At 35.0% G+C, this 23,647-nt stretch overlaps 1 protein-coding gene, 1 long non-coding RNA gene and 1 pseudogene across 2 annotated transcripts in view; 2 read left to right on the forward strand and 1 right to left on the reverse strand.

Moving 5' to 3' along the window:
* The window catches only part of LOC132367237 (uncharacterized), a 248,699-nt gene that overhangs the window by 145,096 nt on the left and 79,956 nt on the right, over nucleotides 1-23,647 (reverse strand). The gene's annotated exons all lie outside the window — the stretch shown is intronic.
* On the forward strand, nucleotides 3,771-4,733 carry LOC132367913 (olfactory receptor 13C8-like). The gene is given in 1 exon segment (XM_059926517.1): nucleotides 3,771-4,733. A coding segment is annotated over 1 exon segment (963 nt).
* Nucleotides 20,832-21,699, forward strand: LOC132367592 (olfactory receptor 13D1-like; annotated as a pseudogene).

The raw sequence follows: 23,647 nt of genomic DNA on the forward strand, positions 1-23,647 counted from the left end.
ATTTTTTTTCTTCCAATCCATTATGTGTTGTTTTTATGGTATGAGAACTCAATTTTCCTTTTCTTTTACATTTATGATAGTCTCTTCTATTAAACTACATTTCTGATCAGAGCTCCTTCATTAGCATATGCCTTATATTGCTCTCTCTGATTTTATATGTGTTTTTATTTGTCTGTTTCCTTTTATACTTAGGCTTTAGTTAATCATGCTCCTCTGTATTTTATTTTCTATTCCTCTGTACATTATTTTCCTCAATCCTTAAAAAGCCACCTATATTTTCCCATAGTCACTGATTCCACTAACACTTCCTCCCAACCCACAACTATGTTTTTGCTTTGTCCCTAAAAATGCATGTACCCTTGTAAAATATGGATTTAAATTTGTATATAAATTTTACTGTGCTATAAATCACAACATTGCCTACTTTTTCCAACACTTTTTCAGGGATCTATTTATGTTGCTATATGGACATCTAGTTCATTTTCTCCTCACTTCTGCAAACTGTTCCATAATGCTTACTCATGTGTGGTAGAACCATTCCTCTGATGATGGATATCAAGGTTGCCTCCAACCTCCTTTTGCCACAAACAATGCAATGATGAGCATCCTCATGCTTGTCCCCTTACAGTCTCCTTACCTGAGACATATTCCCAGAACTGGAATCACTGGGTCCCACCCAATTTTAATACAGCCAGAGACTTTTCCAGTATATCAGTGTACACTCCCATGAGAGTTCTACCTCCCCACATGCTTGCCAACATTTGATATCTACTTTCTAAAGAAAATGAATATTTTATGGCTATCTTAATGATAATTTTTCTGACTTTGAACATTTAATGAGCATTTTTCAGATTTTCTAAGTGTTAGAATCTCTCCATGTATTTGTCAGCCACTTAGGAAAACCTTTCTATGAATCACTGATTCATATCCTTTGACCAATTTTCTATTAGTTTAAGCCTTTATGTTTTAAAAGTTTTTTTCCTCAGAGTTCCCAATATTTTCTATATTGTTTCTTTTATTAATTTAATAATTTTTCACATGTAAATTGTTAATATATCTGGTTCCCAACTGTATGTATGATAATCCAAAGATCAAATTCTAGATTTTTCATATATAAAGACATTTTCCTAACATGACCTACTAAGCTATCACTTCCCCATTAGTTTAGGGTGACAGTTTTATGATATTTCAAATTCCCATATAAACATGTGTCTATATATGAGATCTCTTTTCTATTGCAATATTTAAATGTCCCTGAGGCATTATTATAATATTTTTATTACAGTGGCTTTGTTGTACGTTTCAAATATGGATTTTCCCCCTACTTTTCTTTTAAAAAATTGTGTGCAAGTTGTACAATTTTATTCCTCCATATAAGTTTTAGAACAGTTAACCATATTTCTCAAAAAAAATCCATCTAAAATTTTGAATGTATTTAACTGAATGTATAGACTAATTTGGGGGAAAAATGGCAGCCTTATATTTTTATCCCATCTCTTAACATATTATACCTTTGAATTACTCATATTTTGATATGCTGTTTATTTTAATTTTTAAATGGTTTCTGTAAAGGTCTTGTACATGCTTTGTTAGGATGAAACTCAGATGTTTTATACTTTGTTATTTTTATTATATTTATTTCTATTATGTTTGCTAATCATTTATTACTAATATAAAAAGAACTACTGATTTTTCCATTGATCTTATATCTACATGTCTTACTAATTTTTTCATCAGGTCTTATAAATCTTTAAATCTTTTTTTATTGTTATTTCTGCCTTTTTCTTGTCTTATGATTTTGACCAGGACTACTAAGTCTATGTTAACTAGTAGCTGTAAAAGTAGGCATCCTTATCTTAATCCAGATCTTAATGAGAATGTATAAACTGTCTCAATTAATTATTAGTAAATAGTAATTTCCTATAGATTTTTGGTATATTGGTATTGAAAGTTTCCTTTCAAGATTAGGAAGTTACCTCCTGTTTGTGAACTTCAAATAGTTTATATAAAAATTATGAATTGATCTTCACCAAATTTATTTCCAACATATCTTGAAATAATTGCTTTTGATTTTCTTTAGTCCACTGATATCATGATTTACTGCTGATGTTTACCAAATATTTAAGGAAGGATAACCCATATGTCATACGATAATAGTCCTCACTTCCTTGGATTGTTATGAATACAAGCATTTAGAAATGTAACTGGAATAAAGTAATCAATACATATATTATTATTTTATAATTGCTGTTGCTAATAAAAATATTTAAAATGCAGATTATTAATATTACTTGTAACTTATTGCATTGGTAGTTTTCAAACTATGGCCCTTGGAATCCTATAAAAATCAAATTGGAGGAGGAAGGGTAAGATATTAAAGGGATAGTGCTTTTTCCTTCCCTCCAAACCAGTATAACTTCAACCACAGAAACTCTCTTTTTTTTCGTTTTGTATATTATGCTTCTTATAAATTTTATTTGTGAAAAAAATGATAGTTGCATGTCACTGGTTTAGTTAAATGTATGTATTTTGAATAAAAGCACTGTTAACTACAGTTGATTCCTTAAATGATAGTTCTTGCATAAGGTAAAAATAAATTATGTGGCGCGTACAATACACAGTAATACAACTCTATTCACAATAAAACTGGCTTTCTAAATACTTTCAATTCATTTCTGTTTTAAAAAAAAATATTTATTTGAACACACAATTCCTCATCATACTGAGGTAGTTAGATACTGGACTAATACAATGACATGCCCCTTCAGTGTGGCTACTGCCCTCAATGAGGCAAGATGCAATGACTACCTATACCACCAGAGGACCATACTGAGATCTAAAAAGAGACTCAGCCACACAGGACTGCATTATGACTGTGATGGGCCCTAGACATTTTTGCATTCATGGGCCCTTTCTCCCATGAAATAATATTAAAAGTTACATCTTACATCTATATTGGTATAAAAATAAATATACTAATATTATGTGTTAAAACATTAAAATTCATTATTTAATTTGAATGTTTTTAAAAAATCAAAACATTTTCATAGGATCCTACTGTGCCTAGTGGATAAGTTGGCCCTGCAGCCGTGGGTCAAGAATTCAAATACATATATAATCCTATCAGCTAATATAAAGAATTGAGATCAACTGAGAATAACATGCTAACTGGCAACTAATAGTCATCTCCAGTGACAAGCAAAGAAGAGAGAGAGGAGGGTTCTCTGGTAGAATGGAGAACATGCTTCAAACCCAGTGGGTCAGTTATAACTGAGCTCCATAATGGAAACCGGTCCAATGTTTTCAAATATTATAATTTTTTGAAGACAAGCTGAAAATAGATTTTATGCCATATCTCCTACTTTTAAAATGTTCATTTTTAAAACGTAATTCAAATTTAAAACACAGTGCAGGAATCACTGCCAAACAAAGCGTATCTGCCTGCTGCACCCAGACTATAGGTCACTGATTTGCAGTCAATGTGTTAACAGGTAGAACAAGTAGAAACGGCAATAAACTGGTTTGGGACCCAAACATCCTATAATCAAATGTGTTCTCTCTTAACCCTGAGAAAATCAGGTTAGGATTCCTGTTCTAGTGGCCTGGGCTTACAGTAAGAAATTTGTCCCAGAGTTATGCTGTTGCATCCAAACACAGAACTATAGTAACAAAGAATATGATTATTGAAAGAGGAGCTCTTGCAGACACTGTATTAACTAATATCTGTTCTATCATCCATAGAGTGCTGTTGGAGAAAGGATACATGCAATATGGGAAAGACCAATGATTCCACGTTGACAGAACTTGTCCTGGTTGGGCTTTCTGCCCACCCAAAGCTCCAGACAGTTTTCTTTGTGCTAGTTCTGTGGATGTACCTGATGATCCTGCTAGGAAATGGAGTCCTTATCTCTGTAATCATCTATGATTCTCATTTGCACACCCCCTTGTATTTCTTCCTCTGTAATCTTTCCTTTCTGGACATTTGATACACAAGCTCCTCTGTCCCATTAATTCTTGACAGATTTCTGACAGTAAGGAAAAGGGTTTCCTTCTCTGGATGCATGGTACAAATGTTTCTCTCTTTTGCCATGGGGCCTACAGTGTGTCTGCTTCTAGGCATGATGGCACTTGACTGCTACGTGGTCATCTGCTACCCACTGAGATACCTTGTCATCATGAGCAAAGGTGCTTATGTGCCCATGGCGGCTGGATCCTGGGTCGCTGGGATTGTTGACTCAGTGGTGCAGACATCTCTTGCAAAGCAATTACCATTCTGTGCTAACAGTGTCATTAATCATTTTGCCTGTGAAATTCTGGCTATCCTAAAACTGACCTGTGCTGATATTTCAATTAATGTGATCAGCATGGGAGGCTCAAATCTGATTGTTCTAGTTATTCCATTGCTAGTAATTTCCATCTCTTACTTTTTTATTGTTGCCGCTATTCTAAGGATCCCTTCCACGGAAGGAAAACGTAAGGTCTTTTCCACCTGTTCAGCCCACCTCACAGTGGTGATTATATTCTATGGAACCTACTTCTTCATGTATGCAAAGCCCAAGTCTAAAAGCTCTGCTGGTACAGATAATCAAGACATCATTGAGGCCTTCATCTCCCTCTTCTATGGAGTGATGACCCCCATGCTCAATCTTCTCAGCTACACTCTGAGGAATAAGGATATAAAGGCTGCTGTGAAGAGCATGCTGGGTAGGAAAAACTTCTCTGATGGAATATGAGTACTGATTTACACTATGAGACTCAGTATTCAAAGCTGCTACAGACACAAAATTCAAATAGGGAAAATTACCATGTGAAAACAAATTCACCACGTGTCATTCCAAACTATAAGATCTTGTAAACAGTGCTGCAGTGAACACTGGGGTGCATGTATCCCTTCTGACCATGTTTTTCTCAGGGTATATGCCCAGTATTGGGATTGCAGGATCATATGGTAGCTCTATTTTTAGTTTTTTAAGGAACCTCCATACTGTTCTCCATAGTAGCTGCACCAATTTACCTTCCCACCAACAGTGTAGGAGGGTTCCCTTCTCTCCACACTCTCTCCAGCATGTACTGATTGTGGATTTTTTGATGATAACCATTCTGACTGGTGTGAGGTGATATCTCATTGTAGTTTTGATTTGCATTTCTCTAATAATTAGTGATGTTGAACATCTTTTCATGTGCCTCTTGGCCATCTGTATGTCTTCTTTGGGGAAATGTCTATTTAGGTCTTCTGCCCATTTTTTTGATTGGGTTGTTTGTTTCAATAATATTAAAGCCACATGAGCTGTTTGTAATTTTGGGAGACTAATCTCTTGTCAGTCATATCATTTGCAAATATTTTCTTCCATTCTGTGGGTTGTCTTTTCATTTTGTTTATGGTTTCCTTTGCTGTGTAAAAGCTTTTGAGTTTAATTAGGTCCCATTCATTTATTTCTGTATTTATTTCCAATACTCTGGGAGATGGATTGAAAAAGATATTTCAGAGAATGTTCTGCCTATGTTTTCCTCTAAGAGTTTTGTCCATTGACAGACGAATGGATAAAGAAGATGTGCTACATATATACAATGGAATATTAACTCAGTCATTAAAAAGAATGAAATAATGCCATTTGCAGCAACATGGATGGACATAGAGATTGTCATACTAAGTGAAATAAGTCAGACAGAGAGAGTGAAATATCATATGATATCACTTATATGCAGAATCTAAAAGAAAATGATACAAATGAACTCATTTACAAAACAGAGACTCACAGACATAGAGAAAAACTTATGGTTACTAAGGGTAAGGGTGGGAGGAAGGGATAGATAGGGAGTTTGGGATTGACATGTACACACTGCTATATTTAAAATGGATAGCCAACGGGGACCTACTAGGTAGCACAGGGAACTCCACTTAATATTATATAACGACCTAAATGGGAAATGAATTTGAAAAAGAATAGATACATGTATATGTATAACTGAATCACTTTGCTGTACACCTGAAGCTAAATCAACATTGTTAATCAACTATACTCCAATATAAAATTAAAAGTTTAAAAAAACTATATGATAAAAATATTTTGGTTGCTGCTGTTACTACGAGTTTTTGTTCTAACTGCAGAAATTAAAACCACTGCTCGTGGTTTTAAAAAATACTATCATGGAAATGGAATATGTTGAAAATCACTTAGGAAGTCCTAGGAAAACATAATCACTCTTAAACCTTTAGAAAATAATAAAGGCAAAAGGTGTTCTAAAAGGCACTTTGGGACTTCCCTGGTGGCGTAGTGGTTAAGAATCTGCCTGCCAATGCAGGAGACACGGGTTCGAGCCCTGGTCCAGGAAGATCCCACATGCCACGGAGCAACTACTGAGCCTGTGCTCTAGAGCCATGAGCCACAGCTATTGAGCTCGCGTGCCACAACTATTGAAGCTCATGAGCCTAGAGACTGTGCTCCGCAACAAGAGAAGCCACCGCAATGAGAAGCCCACGCACCACAACGAAGAGCAGCCCCCCGCTCGCTGCAACTAGAGAAAGCCCGCGTGCAGCAACGAAGACCCAACGCAGGCAAAAATAAATAAATAAATATATAAAAAATTAAAAAATAGAAGGCACTTTGTAACCTAAAATAAGTACATTGTTAATTATTCAAAGTCATTATCAACTAGCACATATATCATATATTTACTTTTAATTTGTTCATTTATTTACTATTTATGTCCACCAAGACATAAAGCTCTCTTATATGGTGAGTAGGAACTTGTTTATTACCCTACAACACCTCAAAGACATAGAGGAGGACTTGACATATAATAGGTGCTCAATAAATATTTTTCATAAATAAATGAACCACATCATGTATAAACATAGAAATAAATGTATATCTGTCATATCTGAGGTAACAGTGGCTCTTCAAAAAGATATCTAATTCAATATAATATTTTATAAGTTAACTATATTGACATTTTGTCATACGCTCTCCCTTCATAAATTACTACCTTTTATTTTTTATATAATGTGTATCATAATGTAGAGGAAGAGGTTTTATTTATCATATACCATAACTTTTCTGGATTTGGTACATAATGAGATTAAGTTGAAAGAGTCCCGTAGTAATGCACCCTAAGTTTTAACCCAATAAAACAGAGGTGACAAGGTAGCAGAGAATTCCTCTTGGATTTTGAGAAGAGACCAGGTCATAATAAGGACTTTTTTCTTACCCTGCATTGAATCACACAGCTTCTAAGTGGAAGAAGAACTAGATAGAACTGGTAACTGACAACAATTTCAATAAGAGGATAAGAAGTGGCAAAAGAGAGTCAAGTTGTTCAATGAATTGAAGAGCTACAGGGTTTTGGGCATTGGAGGATAAGAGAAAGATAGCCCCAAATTGAGATAATCTCTATTGTCTGAAGAGTGTAGACATTGTATTGGTGCCAAAGTGAGAAATGGAAACCCCATTTCCATTGAAGGAATTGAGTCAGATATGTCAATAGAAGAAAGCACTCCTTTCTTCTAGCCCTTTGAGGAGTCAATGAGAGTTGAAATATAGAACACACATCTAAAGTAAAAGACTATAACTACTTCTAAATTGTAAAAGTAAGCCCTTAATATCTTCCTTTCTTGCTAACAGGTAATTACTATTTCTTCGTAATATTCAATAAGTTAATTCATGCTCAGCACTAAATAGTGCCTAGAATGCCCTAAATATCCAATAAACATTGGTGATTTTTTATTAATGCTCAGTGTACTTTAATAGATCATAAAGCTTTGAGTAGACACAAGATTTTCATCCTTACTTTTTTACAGAGTAATTTTGATGCTATTAAACTATTGTCTCTCAGCTTCAAATTCGCTTTTCTTTGTGAGTTAGGGTTGAGACACTGAAAACCACATTTCTTCTTTGCTAGCCAGCTTCTGTTAAATTCTTCCCAAAGAGTTGCTAGCAAGAGAATGGAAGGTTGGATGAGGATTAAGGGATTTGACCCTCCCTATTAGCTTTCTGTTCATGTCAGCATCACTCCAGCTATGGTTCTTCACCACAACAATGGCAAATGCTTAGTTGCTTCCAGTATTGGTTTCAGTTTTTATTTCTTCTTTTCTATAAGCCAAAACCAGTAGCCTACCAGTGCCACCCCCTCAGAGGTTTGAATCTGTCACTCAGCTTTTACTTCTGGTAAATAAATAGCCCTTTCTGCTAAGTATTTACTTTGTCTTGAGGTATCTTTAAAAACAATAAAATACGCAATTCTCTGCTTGAGAAACGTAGTGAATCAGATGGAGCATAAGCAATAGATTTGGTCAGATTGTCATTTCCATACACAATTGAATAACAGGTATTGGGCAAGAGATTTGCATTTCCTTTACAGTTCCTTCCTTGTGTCTAAAATGTAGATTATAGAAACCTCTTTAGTATGCTCTAAAGTGACAAATAATGATTATCATATGACTGTATGAAAAGAAAACATTGAGTAGTTCACCAAATCCTGAAATACATGTGAGAAGGGATAAACTTAGGACCTTGAGAGAAAGAAAAAAAAAAAATAACTCTTGGGCTTCCCTGGTGGCGCAGTGGTTGAGAATCTGCCTGCCAATGCAGGGTACACGGGTTCGAGCTCTGGTCTGGGAAGATCCCACATGCCGCGGAGCAACTAGGCCCGTGAGCCACAACTACTGAGCCTGCGCATCTGGAGCCTGTGCTCCGCAACAAGAGAGGCCGCGACAGTGAAAGGCCCGCGCACCGCGATGAAGAGTGGCCCCCACTTGCCACAACTAGAGAAAGCCCTCGCACAGAAACGAAGACCCAACACAGCCATAAATAAAATAAATAAATAAAAATAAATTTTAAAAAAATTTAAAAAAAAAATAACTCTTTTCTTTTACCAACACATACCTAGCACCCACCTAAATTCCATACCTGGCACCATAGTATGCTATTTTTATAAATTTGTTGAATTAATGCATAAATAAATGAATGGAAGAAATAACTTCAGAAAGGTACATAGTTTCCAAAACAATTCACCAAGATCGTATTATTGAATCCTCATGAAAACTCTTCAAGGAGCTACTATTTTCCCAACTTTACAGAATACCTGATTCCAGAAAGGCAGAATATCTAAAGTCACAATCAGGATGTGGAAAGTTTTTGATTTGAATAAAATGATTAACAAACTTTAACAACCCAACTATTATGGGATACACATTACCCTAAATAACATGTGGAACAGGTATAAAAATTGATATTTTGTTATGCTGAGAGCAAGAATCAGCAAATTTCAGTGAAATTATATTAAACAGTCCATATTCTCTCAATTAAATTAAAAGTAATTAATTAATTAAAAAGCTCCATAGCCTGAGATGATTAAAACACACTTCTAAATGATTAATGAGTACCACTGAAATTCAAAATAGTTAACAATGTCTATGGCAAGTGCTCCATTAAGTCAGAATGAATGCCTACCATAAATAATCAGTGTGGCCATAGTAATGTGCCAGCTAAATTTCAGCTTTGCTTATAGATCAGAGAAAAAATTACAACCAAAAAATTAAAACCTCATAAAACCAGACCTGAGCTTATACCCACTGGTATAACTGCACTGGTTGTTTATAGTTAGTATCCATTCTGATTAATTGGTAGCTGTTCCATAGTCTTTGTAAAATATTTTCAATATCAACCTTCCTAAGAAATGAAATATAATTAAACACTGCAATTAAAATTTACTAGATACAGAAAAGAAAACAGTTTTTTGAGGGAGATGTTCCTACTAGAATTCCTTTAGGAAACTTGGCTTCATAAGGAAGAGAAAAGGAAGAAAACAAAAAGGAAGATAGAGATAAGGAACTATCTAGAGAATTTGAATGCAATGCCAATATGCAAGGTATTGTGCTATATATCACATCTTATTACTTCTTACTAAATCTTCACAGTAATCTTAAAAGGTATATCTCCTTGCTCTTAATTTATAGTTGAAGAGATTAAGATTCAGAGAAGATAAGATCATACAGGTTCTAAGTGGGAAAGCTAGTTTTCAAACCATGGTCTTTACTATAGAGACATATTATTTCCTCTATTGCCTACTAGTCAGAAGAAAATATTCTGAAGCCCAGTTGTATCTAAATCAGGAGAATTAATCTAAACATATTAGAGGGCAAGAAAGTTAAAATATTCTAAATGGATTTAACCTTGTAATTTCTCCAAAGCAGTTAACTGGATATATAGGTGATTTCAGGAGACAATGATGACCAAGTCCTCAGTGATTATGGCAAAGGCCATGAAAAAGTGTGGATAATACTTGACTTTGTCTTGAGCCCAGTATAGCATCAGGCTCTTGGGAAACTCGCTGATACCCCTGTACTTACAAGTAACAGACAGTAATCACCAGGAACAAAGTGTTTTAAATAACCAGAAAACTGCTGAATAAACCTAGGGTCATGGGTTGTCAGTGTGATGAACTTTAAGGAAGGGGAATTTTTAGGGTGTGAGAATTTTTAGTTTATCAAGGGAGGCAGAAAACATTACTGGTTATGAGACTGCATGTGCAGCCAAGCTTTTTGGATTGGACTCTCATGTCCATATCTACCTTACTAATCTATAGCCTATGCAAGTAATATAACTTCTCTGAACCTCAGCTTTCTGATTTGTTGTGAAGATTAAATATACTAGCTCATTTATCCACATTTTACAGCACTTCTCTCACTCTAGAGAAAGGGTCTTAGTTTTAAAAAATCAAGGAACTGGAGGAATAGCAAGAGTGCAACTATAACCAGGTTTTTTTGTGATGACAGTAGATCACCAGGTTGATAGTATCTAGCTAGTATACGAAGATACAAATTTAAACACTACTGATGAGCATTCAGTGTGAGGCTGTGGACGGTGAAATTTTTGATGTGGATATTATAGGTAATATCTATGCAGTATATATGAAAAGCTGAACAACCATTACTAACTGCACCCAACTTTTTTAGGGAAGAAAGAAGTAGAACCACTAAAAGCAGAGGCAAGTAGCCATTCAAAAGGTAGAAAGAGAGGCATGGTTCTGTAGAGTCACCAGCATCACAAAAGGGAGAGCTTTATGATGCCTAAAAGGGAATATCCTAACTCTAAGAAAGGAAATTAGAGATAAGTGGCAAATAAACAACGAATGGTAAGTAAATAAAAACAATAATAAAATAATAAATGAAATTTTAATAATAATAAAAATAGTAATACAGGGGTGCAACCTAATCAGCATTCCTTTTTGGAAAATACAGATGAACAAACTACCTAGATATGTAAGCATCTATTACAGAAATTTTAATATATAGATGCCCAAGGTTTCTAACAGTAGCTACATGGTAGATATCCATGAGAGGATCCACTGAGAGAATTATTTTTATGAAATATAATGCAAATGTAAGCAAGGGCACTAGGGTTGATCAAACCACTTTATCTTTGCTTTGTTCCAATTTGCAAGTAATTTTAGAGGACTCAAATTTGAAAGTCTTAAATAAATATATCATTTTTAACATTACCTATCACTCATCACAACTAAAAATTGATCAATAACTGTCCCTCTGGCATTCAACACACGCATCTGCAGCGGGAAGGGAACTGGGCCATGCTGACCTGCCAACTCCTATATTCCTGCCATACCCTGTACTTCACTCACCCCTACTCTACCCAAAGCCTCAGGAGAAGTAGAATGTGCTACCTCAGCCCTGGATGCAAATGAAACACCCAAATATGAGCATGGGAGTGACAGCTCTAACCCTTGAAAATATGAGCACTGCTTCTTGCAAATATTTTTTCACTTTGTTTTATAAAAACCTGTGCTGCACGTGAAAGCAGAGAGCACGTAGTTGTATTGCAGCAGCATCTTCTCTCATCTTGAGATAAATTTCACTGTCTACAAGATAGCCCTCACAAGATATCCAGTAATGGCCATTTCCCAGTTTAGTATGAATGTGAAACCGGGCTCTGACAAGGGATGATATTTAAAAAAATACTTGACAAGTAAGGCATAGGCAACAATGAATCAGAATAGAAACTCAGCTGGGATGACATATTATGTAGTAAGCAGAGTAATGGTGTTATCTGTATCACATTTTAAGAACATCCACCATACCATTGCCTGGGAATATACTGAAGGAAGGCAAGAGTGAAACCTGAGAGACCAGTTAGGAAGTTGTTGCAGAAATGCCACTTCACTCAGGAGCTCATGGCTTATCAGAGCTATGCATTACTCATTTTTGTTTCTCCCACAGCTTTTTGGTCTGCCAATGTACCTGCTGAGGTAAACTGACTTAAATATACTTATCAAGAAAAATAAGCCTCCTCTAATTTTGATGCAATTACCTTAAATGACTTCATAAAACTTTGTGTAATTAAATTCAATAAGTTATATAGTTCTATCTTATACAAGCAATTCATATTTTCCCCAATTCATTAAGGAATAGATTCCATTTTTTGGCAGTAGTGATTCATTTTGATACTCTTTCTATTGATTTTTATAGCTTACTGAAACAGGATGATTATATGTCTGTTTTATTTACCCAAACCAATTGAAAGTGATTATTTATAACATCAACAGTAGGCAAACTATACTCAGACTCACTGACCAGTAATCAAATATAATAATGTCAACTGTCTTTTATGGAATGCCTATTAAATATAAACAATCATAAGTACTCTATCACATACCAACCCTACAAGGTAGTTATAATACTCATTCTGCAACTTAAATACCTTATTCAAGATCACCAATCTACAGGTCAGGAAACTGGGATCCAGTGTATCCAACTCCATAGCCATTCTCTTTTTATAATTACAAGATGCATATATATATCATCTGTATAATTAGAATAGCAAACACCTTTATTGAATACCTACTATGCATCCATAACTATGTTAAATTCTTCATATGTACTGCCTCATTAATTCTCAGAATAACAATATCAGGTATTTTTAAGTTCCTCATTTTACAGACATGGAAACTGAGGCTTAGAGAGGTGCAGTGACCTCACTGAGGTCGTAGAGATAGTGCCTGACAAAGCTGAACTGTCTAACTCCAGAATCCAATGTTCTCAACCATCTCACTCTTCTGTCTCCTAAATGACAGAAAATGCTTTGCTATAGTAGAATCAGGCAAAACCAGTAACCAGAAGTATAATGCATACATGAGGTCCTTATTTATCACAGAGAATCTCACAATCCTAAAATATTCTCTTCAGCAATACATGTTCTTAAATATTTTAACAAAACACATGGGGAATGGCTGAAAACTAAAATACTGTAGCTTGGTACAAGAAAGACTCAGAAACAGCAATCTGGAAGTACTCAAAAAGCTGTCATGAAAAAGGAGCATATACTTATTCTTGTTCCACAAGGAAAGGTGAGAGTTGCATACAGAGAGTTATATGTATAGTTAAATGTAAAGAACGTTCTAATAATGAGTGCTCATTGAGAGAATAAAGTGCTCTAACCATCATTGAATTGGGGGGCAGAAGTAAAATGAACATCAACCACACTATAGGTGTGTTTCTGTAACCTCATAAGGGTTAGAACTAGATTAATTTTAAGATGACTTCCAGATCTGAGATGCAATCATTTAGAATTTGACTATTCCACTAGTATGATTGTATAAGAGTATGTATTCAATTATCTTTACCTTGATTGAGATTATTCCAAAATAAATGAAATATAGCATTCCCCTTAAAGAATAAATTAGGATTGTCATTGCAGCATTGTTTATATTAAAAAAAATGAAAGCAAGGTAGATGTCCATTATTTGAAAACAGATTAAATAAATCTTGAAACATGAATATAATAGAACACTATGGGTTGGTCAAAAAGTTCATTTGGGTTTTTCCATAACATCTTCTGTAATATATAGGCATTATAATCATGTTCCCTGAGTATTTGATGATACGTGAAAAAATGCTTATGATTTAATGTTAAATGTAAGAGGGTGTAAATTACAGATAAACATAGAAATTTTATGACCTATAACGCTTCCCATGTTTATCTTAAAAATTTTTGAAACTGTCTTTTTCTATCAACTACGTCCAAGTTCATCCCAACGTTGATCATATTGCCTGCCCCATAACAGGTGCTCAAAAAGTACTTGGTAAATGAATAATGGGAAAAGAGCATGACATATTTTTAATAAAGTATTTTGGAAAAATTAGTTAATATTTTTAAAATATCAATCTGTTCCATGCATTAGACATAAAACAACATAGTTATGGTAAAACAAAACCAAATATAACCATAGAAGAAAATTTCATTCATATTTTTCAGGGATAATATGACAATCTTAATGAAAATTTAAATAGCATGTCAAAAATAAGAAGGAAAACCACAAATTGGAAATTTGCAGAAAATTTTTAAAATGTTACTCTATTAAGAGTTCATACAAATTTAGAGGAAAACTATCAAAATACCAAGAGATAGTTAAGCAAACAGTATAGATGCATAATAAAAGGGAAAATATAATAAATGAACATAAAGGAAATAGTCAATCTAACTACCAATCATAGGAATAAAAAGTAAAACAGGGGCTTCCCTGGTGGCGCAGTGGTTGAGAATCTGCCTGCCAATGTAGGGGACACGGGTTCGAACCCTGGTCTGGGAAGATCCCACATGCCGCGGAGCAACTGGGCCCGTGAGCCACAACTACTGAGCCTGCGCGTCTGGAGCCTGTGCTCCGCAACGGGAGAGGCCGCGACAGTGAGAGGCCCGCGCACCGCGATGAAGAGTGGCCCCCGCTTGCCGCAACTAGAGAAAGCCCTCGCACAGAAACAAAGACCCAACACAGCAAAAATAAATAAATAAATAAATTTATAAAAACAAAATTACAACAAAGTAATGTTTTATACAAATAGAAAAGAATAAACACCTTCTCTTGTTCTAGAAAATATATAAAAAATGGTCTGTGCAAATACTGCAGTAGCAGGGTGATAAAATGTTAAAGTTTGGAAAAATAATTTTTCATATGTACTAAGAATTCTCTCAATTCATATCTTTCCATTCTATAATCCCATCTCTAGAGATTAAGTTATTTCCAGTAGAAGGAAAAGCAGATTAGACTGCCTGATACAAAGATAGCAATGGTCATTATAACAAAATCTCAAAATATTAAAAACAAATTAAATTATCCAACAATATTAAAATTAAAGCCTTGATTATTCTTCAAATGTTAAAAAGGAAAGTAATAAAGACTGAAAAGTCACAGAAAATTATTGATTTAAAATGGCAAATTCTAATTAAAATTTATCCATACTGGTATAAAGAAAAATTATTTGTGTGTGATTGAGAATTAACAAAAATATCGATGATAAAAATAGTTTAAAGAGGTAGAATGACTTATTTAAGATTTTATTAGGATTGAACTAGTATTATTTGTGGAATAAGAAGAAAAACAAATTCTTGGGGAGAGTTTAACTTTTTTGAGAACTATTGGACATATTCTGATTTAAGCCCCAATATATGTTGAGGTCATCAAATAGTTCAAGGACTATTCCAAGAAGTGTATGGCTGGGGAAGGCTTCTGTTAACTCAGGATAACTGGGTTTTTGGAACAAGCAGAAGTAGGGAACTTTATCTCTAGAGACTCCTAAGTTCCTGACTCACAACCTTAGGGACTAAAGAAGTTTATAAAAATCAGTGCTAAATTAGTTTCCAAAAGAAGCTGAGTCTCTTGAGTAAGTGTTAACTTTAAGACAAATCTTGGGAAACTAGAGTTGCATCATTGATCTTCTTTTAATATCTTTTATTTCCCTCATGCCTCTTAAGAATATTCATGTACAGACAAATTGCCTGATTGTGGCTGTTCTTTCTCACATTTCTTTTTAGGAAGGGGCAACAGTTTTTCAAGTTGAGAATCTTCTGGTCTTATTTGAAAAATGCAAATGAAATTCAAACTCTTGGGAATTTTTCTATTACTTAATAGAATGGAATGGTGTGAATGACTTTAAATGACTTTAAAACTCAGTCAGAAAGTAAGATAAAGAGAGAAGTTTTTATTTAAATTATTTCACAAGAAAAACATCCTATCAATAAATATAAAAACTTTTGAGTTGAGGTGACCATTGCTAGTGAGATTATGAAAATACATATATATATATTTATATATGTGTAAAGGAAAAAAAGATAAAAACCCAGGCAACATCTCCAAGACCAGGATACCACTTAATTTTTTTTAAATCCCAAAATATTCCATGGAAGAGACTAGTGAGGAAAAGAAAGCTGTTTGCAATGCAACAGACCCTTATAAATAACAGGCTAATGGCTACTGTATTCGAGTATTGAGAAGTATCAAGTTCACTAAAATCTTAAGAAAAAAGTATCTGGAGAAAGAGCCCCTGGTGATTTATACATTATTCACACATAAACTATGCTCAGTAAGAGTTTGAGGATACATTAGATAAACATGTTTATGGTAAAAATAGGATTAGAAACAAAAAATATGTAACAGAGGGCAGAATTAATTATGAGTGTTAGTCTGAGCCCTAGAAGGCCAAAGCAAAAGAAAAAATATTAAAATTTTTTGAGCTCTCATTTATATAATTAATCAAATTCCACAACCTAGATCTTAATTCTCTACACTAAATCTGAAAGAAATTTTGGGCATGTTTTTCATTTGAATTCATTATTGGGATAATGTTTTCATAAGTGGAAGTCAATGAATGTCTTCAATGTTTTCAAAAGAGGCAAATACATATTTAATGTGTATATATATCATATGGGTCCTTGAGTGCATCATATTAAATTGTGAATTTTATTTAAAAATTTATAAACAAGTAAGCATTGTGACTTAGTGGTAAAAATGGGGGCTTGGGGATCATAAGGATAAGGGTTTAAATAATAGCTCTGGTATTTACCAACGATAAGATATTGAAAGTTGTACTTGACCTTTAAAATCTCAAAATAAATTCTTCACTGTTAAAAAATTCATAATAATACTTGGATTATTCTGAAAGTTAAATGATAAAAATTACATGAAGTGCCTAATAAAGAGGACCTCACATGTTGTCACTTACTCTCCTCTTTGTGAGCTAAAATAATACATCTTTCCTTGTGGTATATTAATTGAAGATTACAGTTTATAAAAGCTATAAATTGAGAGTTGGCAAATCCATTTATCTTGGCAAAATATCAATTGTCTTAATTGATCTTTTTAGAAGAACTGGACAGGATAACAAAATTATTTCCTCTAGTGAGAATTTAGAGTATAGATGGTATGTTTTTCACTGAAAAATCTTAGTACTTTAAATATTAGATCTTTAAGTAGCCGAGTCAATAAAACAAAGCAAAAAAAATTCTAGAAAGTTAGAGGCTTTCTAGAAGATTACACAGCTTGACTTCTGGCTTGGATAAAAAAAAGTCACAGACTTTCCTTTAGGTCTGTTACAACACCAAAACGGTGCCTGGATGAAGTCCCACAGCACTGAACCACAGAGTGATTACTTCTAAAAGAACAGGAGTTGGGTGAGAGGGATTAGAGGACAGCTAGGATCCAGGCCAGTTCAGAGCCTTAACAAATAAGAATTTCACCTTCTAGTGACAATTCTGTTCTAGGCACCGATGGTCTGCTATCTCTTTTGAGACTATACGATTAAGTCAAGAACTCAAGTTCTTTATCTTGGTTTACCTCCTGAAAACAATAAACACTGTTAACCTGCAAGATTTTCAGAGTAGGGATTATAATTGCTCTAGGTCCACCAGAAATAGGGGATTCCTATGCATAACTGGACAAGGCACACCAGTACAACTCAGCCTCAACGTGTAGTCTCTAGACACCTAAGACAATCACTGCACTGTTTAAATTGTTTTAACAGTTTTTTGCTCTGCATTAATCTTCCTAACATTATTGGACACCTGCTTCAACGTTTTTTTAATTATATTTTTCCTTTCTGTATATTTATTTTATAAGTTTGGGTAATTCAGAAAAGTAGAAGAAAGGTCCCTAAAATAACCATTAATGTTTTGGATATTTCTTTCCAGTCTTTCTATTCTGTGTAGGTTATCTTGGTTTAGATTTTGGTTTTGCAAACAGTGCTGTAACTGTTTTGTTTCTGTTTTCACTTAATCATTTTAAATAATTTAAGTATCATTCTTGGGTTAGTATAAACTTCTCACAAATGTCATATTAATAGGTGCATAATGGCCCATCAAATGAATGTACTATAATTATTTAACAATTCTCCTAGCATTAGACAAGAATGAAAAACTCTTTTAAAAGACAACTTCCAATAATGCTAAAGATCTAGTAAAAATGGAATTACCCAATATACAGATACCATGGAAAGCGATTTTATTAGAAACTACCAAAAATCTTTTAAAAACCTTCATTCCCTTTTTCCCAGATTCTGGGAATCCATTTAGGGAAGTAAAGTTAAATGGGGAAAACATTTCAGGCACAATGCAATTAAACAGAGTGTTTGTCGACTGCTTCTTAAAAGGTACACTAGCATTGCAAGAGGAATGAAAACAATTCCCTCTCTACTATCCATTTTCCTCCCCGCCCACCCCCCGCCCTGCCATTTGAAAGCATTACAGCAGATTGGTGGTATCTCTTTAAAAAGTTTGCAAGTGAAATTTTTTGCAGCAACTATCTAAGGGCTGTTAGGATACCAAATGTACACTATAATTATTTTCTATAAGTAATTTCCAAAGAGAAATCAGCTTTTAGAAGATGTTCCTAGAAAAGAAAGAGAGGGCATTTGACCTGATTCACATCTTTCCTCTCAAAACTTCAGTACATACAGACCCCAGATGACTAAGTTTCTTCAAAGCCTCTATCAGAATTTTATTCCCAGAGAAAGAGTAGATTGATATGTGCATCTACAGTCAATCAAATTCCAATCTTAATACCAAGTAAAAGTATATCCCAGCCTACCCAACACTCCCTACCCTCTTTGAAATGTATACCTACAAAGTAGGGTACAGCTTGAATTGGATGAGAGTCCTCCTTTCCATAGCCAATAGATATATAAATATTCTATTATGCTGATTGAATTGTCTCACCATTGTAAACTGGAGTTTTCACAGAAAGCAGCATAACCTGTTGGCAAATGACTATCACAGAGAGAAATGGCCAATCCTATACCAGAAACATAGCTACTGTTGTAAAACCCTAAATAGAAACCCATCCATTGGATCAATTTTTTTTCCTCTAGGGATATTTTTTAAGCTAGATAGAATATTTTGAGGATGAAGAGGTGTTTTCAAAATTATGCTCTTTTATTTATTTATTATAAAGAAGAAGGTCATCTACTAATATCTACTCTTTAAATTTTTTCAAATTAAAATCATTTTCTCCATACTCTACAGAGCACAACTCAGATCTTGAACTGACATCAAATTCCTTTCTTGGAAAATATTGAGCCTAATTGCGAATTCAGCAAATGGAGAGGAATGACTTTCATAGGGACAGATAAAAGGCAAAATCGTCTGTGTGTAATTTGGTTGTTTGTATTTCTAAAATCTAAAGAAACCAAAGCTAATTGCAATATACGCTTATACAGAAGTCTCACCCCGAAAGCTCACCAAAATGTTTAGTTTTGCATTGTTTGCTACTCAATTACAATCCCACATACAACTGAAACACCAATGGCATGCTCCAATGGTATCAGAGAGAGATGGTCTAAAAGGCCTTGCTGGGGCTTCCCTGGTTGCGCAGTGGTTAGGATCTGCCTGCCAATGCAGGGGACACGGGTTCGAGCCCTGGTTCAGGAAGATCCCACATGCTGCGGAGCAACTAAGCCCATAAGCCACAACTACTGAGCCTGCGCATCTGGAGCTTGTGCTCTGCAACGGAAGAGGCCGCGACAGTGAGAGGCCCGCGCACCGCGATGAAGAGTGGCCCCCGCTCGTCGCAACTAGAGAAAAAGCCCTCGCACAGAAACGAAGACCCAACACCGCCAAAAATAAATAAATAAATAAATAAATAAATAAATAAATAAATAAAAGGCCTTGCTATTCATGTGCTTATAGACAAGCAGCATCAGCAGCATCTGGAGACATGTTAATAAATTCAGATCTTAGAACTGACTTCAGAACCACTGAATGAGAATCTTTTTCAAAGATTTCCCATGTGACTCATCTGTATACTAAAACTTGGAAACACTCCCCTAGATGGGTGGTTCTCTTCCTCAGTTGCACAACAGAAACATCTGGAGGGCATTATTTTAAAAGATGCCTTATTCCCACTCCTTAGAAAACTTGCATAATTTTGGGAGGGCAATAACCATGCAAATAAAAAAGGGGGGATGTAAATCAGAAAATGTAGATTTGAATAGTGGCTTGTCCACTTACTGTGTTTTAAAATACTTTTACCTCTATGAACTTTATTTTCCTCAAAAAATTATAGTGATGATAAAATAAGTAATACATGTGAGCATATTCATAAATTGTAAAACCCTAAACCAATGTTACTGTTAATGACTGGCATGGTATAAAATAAAATAAATCGATATTTTTAAGAGATTAAGCATGCTATCTCCAAAATAATGATATTCAAAGTAAGTCTGTGGGTCAACTGAATCAGAAATAACAAATGTTTATTAAAATGCAAATAGTTCTTCCCTGACTCAGAACTTGTGCATCACAATCTCAGGATATAGAACACAGAAGTCTGTATTTTTAATAAACTACCAATGTAATTATTGCATGTCTTCTATCCCTAACTTATGAGCTAGAAGAGGAATTTGAAAAGCTAAACTCACAATTGTAAACCCACTCCAGCTAGTACTGACACACTTGTTGCCCTACCTCTAATTATCTCTTACTTTGTATGATAATACTACATAGACTCCTTAAACCCACATCTCTTCTGGATTACTCCAGGTATTAAAAAGTAAAATGGACAGGACCAATCGGACAGAGATTGAGTTCATTCTACAGGGACTTTCTGAGTACCCAAGAGCCGAAAAACTCCTTTTTGTGATGTGCTTGGTGATGTACCTGGTAATCCTCCTGGGGAACAACACCTAGATCATCCTCACTCTCCTGGATTCCTGCCTTCACACCCCTATGTACTTCTTCCTTGGTAATCTTTCCTTCCTTGACATTTGGTACACATCCTCCTTTATCCCCTCATCGCTGATACACTCTATCAGAAAAAAAAACCATCTCCTTCACTAGATGTGTTGTTCAGATGTCTGTCTCTTACACTATGGGGTCTACAGAGTGTGTGCTCCTAGCAGTGATGGCATATAACTATTATGTAGGCATCTGCATCCCTTTGAGATACACCATCATCATGAGCAAGGCACTTTGTATTCAGATGGCAGCTCCCTCCTGGGGATTGGGCTTTCTCAACTCATTGACAGAAACAATTGTAGCAATATGGTCACCCTTCTGTGGAAAAAAATGTCATCAATCATTTTGTTTGTGAAATATTGGCTTTTGTCAAGCTGGCTTGCACAGATATTTCCTTGAATGTGATTACTAAAATGTTGAGCGATGTAATATTTTTGTTTGCTCCATTACTGTTGGTATCTCCTACATTTTCATCCTTTCTACTGTACTAAGAATCAATTCAGCTGGGGGAAGAAAAAAGGCTTTTTCCACCTGCTCAGCCCACATAACAGTGGTGACTGTGTTTTATGGGTCAATCCTCTTAATGTATATGAAGCCAAATTCCAAAGACTCTGCTTCTGACAAACTGATTGCCCTGTTCTATGGAGTAGTCACACTCATGCTCAATCCTACCATGCTCAATGACTGAAGAATACAGAGGTCCATTGAGCTATGAGAAAATTGGCAGCTAGACTGGTTCTGGAGGAAAGGATGAGGAACTTACATCTTTGAGTTTATGCGCAAAATAAGCTCTTATATTGGAGGCAAAGTTTTTTGTTTTTTTTTTTTTAATTAATTAATTTATTTATTTTTAGCTGTGTTGGGTCTTTGTTTCTGTGCGAGGGCTTTCTCCAGTTGCGGCAAGCGGGGGCCACTCCTCATCGCGGTGCGCGGGCCTCTCACTATCACGGCCTCTCTTGTTACAGAGCACAGGCTCCAGACGCGCAGGCTCAGTAATTGTGGCTCACGGGCCCAGTTGCTCCGCGGCATGTGGGATCTTCCCAGACCAGGGCTCGAACCCATGTCCCCTGCATTGGCAGGCAGATTCTCAACCACTGCGCCACCAGGGAAGCCCCCAGTTGCTGGTTTTGAATTTATTTTCTCATTTGATTGTCACAACAACTTCATAATGCAGACATTGCTGTATCCGTCTTCAAAGCACACAGAGGTCAAGTTCAGTTTTCCAAGGTCACACAGCTCAGAGTGAAAGAACAGGAATTCAATCCTGAGTTCCCTGGTTTTACTGCCCATGATTTTCCATAATACCACATTACCACTCCTGTTGCAGCAATAACTAAACTGACAAGTAGTGACATAGTAAATAAGACATGAAAATATTTTTCCACAAATCTTTATTTCTTCAACACGAGTATATAGAATATTAGGTAGAATAATATGCTTTATGACTTTAATTGAGGATCAGGTTGTGATTTATTTTATTTTATTGTGCTAATGAGGGTTCAGTGGAAGAGATAATGAATAGGATTTTTTAATTAATACCCATTCCCATCTGAACATTGCTTCTCACTTTGTTCACAAACCTTTTTATTTATCATAATATGTTCCAATTGCTTCTTTAATACAGAGTCATTCTATGTGTTGACTTTAAAAGGAATTGATTATTTCCTATATGGAATAAACCATTAACCTTGACTTCCAATCTCTCCTTTTTATTGCATTTAATAAGAAATAAGTAATGTTAACTCCATCTTACTATTAAATGTATTAAAATAACCAATTATGAAATACTAGTCATAGGCAATAAAAGAATGAGAAAACCACAGTTACCTAGTATGTGTACTACTGAAGTTTACTCAAATCAGGCCGACAAAACCACAATATTAATGCCCATAATCCTATCAAAAGCCTTAAGAGATCTTCACAAAGTGAAGGCATAATCACAGGCTTATAGATATTTGGTGAAGTCTGTTGCAGAAAAGTATCCACTTGGAGATAATAAACCCAAGGCCAGATAACAGAAAATTTTAAAAGGAATAAAAACTTTACTTAGAAGGGTTCCACATAGAAATAGAACTTTTGAGTCTTGGATAATTTCTATCTCTTCATCCATAGATCAGATTCACCCTGGCCTTATGGAGACAGTGAATGAAGACAGATGAGCGAATATGACTAGCTGAAATTAATAATTGCCTTAAGTCTCATCACTGTATTAGCTATTACTTATGCATACTTGTGATACTCTCTTCCATTCTCTCACCCTTCTATTACTCCTCCAATGGACACAGACCATAGCCTTCAAAGATTATTATTAATGATTGGTCAATCTATTGACCCCAATCTAAATACCTGTCTTGATGAGGTTGTCACTCTTTGGACAGACTAGATAAACCTTTGTTATGATTTCCTCACATGCCCTAAAATTAATTCCATTACATCTTCTATCTCTTTCTTCTACACAAATGGGCAGCCCTCAACTTGGGTCCAAGCCATCACAACAATTTTACTGGCATTGTTAACAATTCCATGAAAAAAAGCAAATAAGTTTTGTACATTTATCCATCTGGTCCAGAGGGGGAATACAAATGCTATGAAATATTATGAGTGTACATTTTTAATTCCTTGTATATTATGGTTTA

The sequence above is a fragment of the Balaenoptera ricei genome, chromosome 6 (assembly GCF_028023285.1).
Source record: "Balaenoptera ricei isolate mBalRic1 chromosome 6, mBalRic1.hap2, whole genome shotgun sequence".
Taxonomy (NCBI): Eukaryota; Metazoa; Chordata; class Mammalia; order Artiodactyla; family Balaenopteridae; genus Balaenoptera; species Balaenoptera ricei.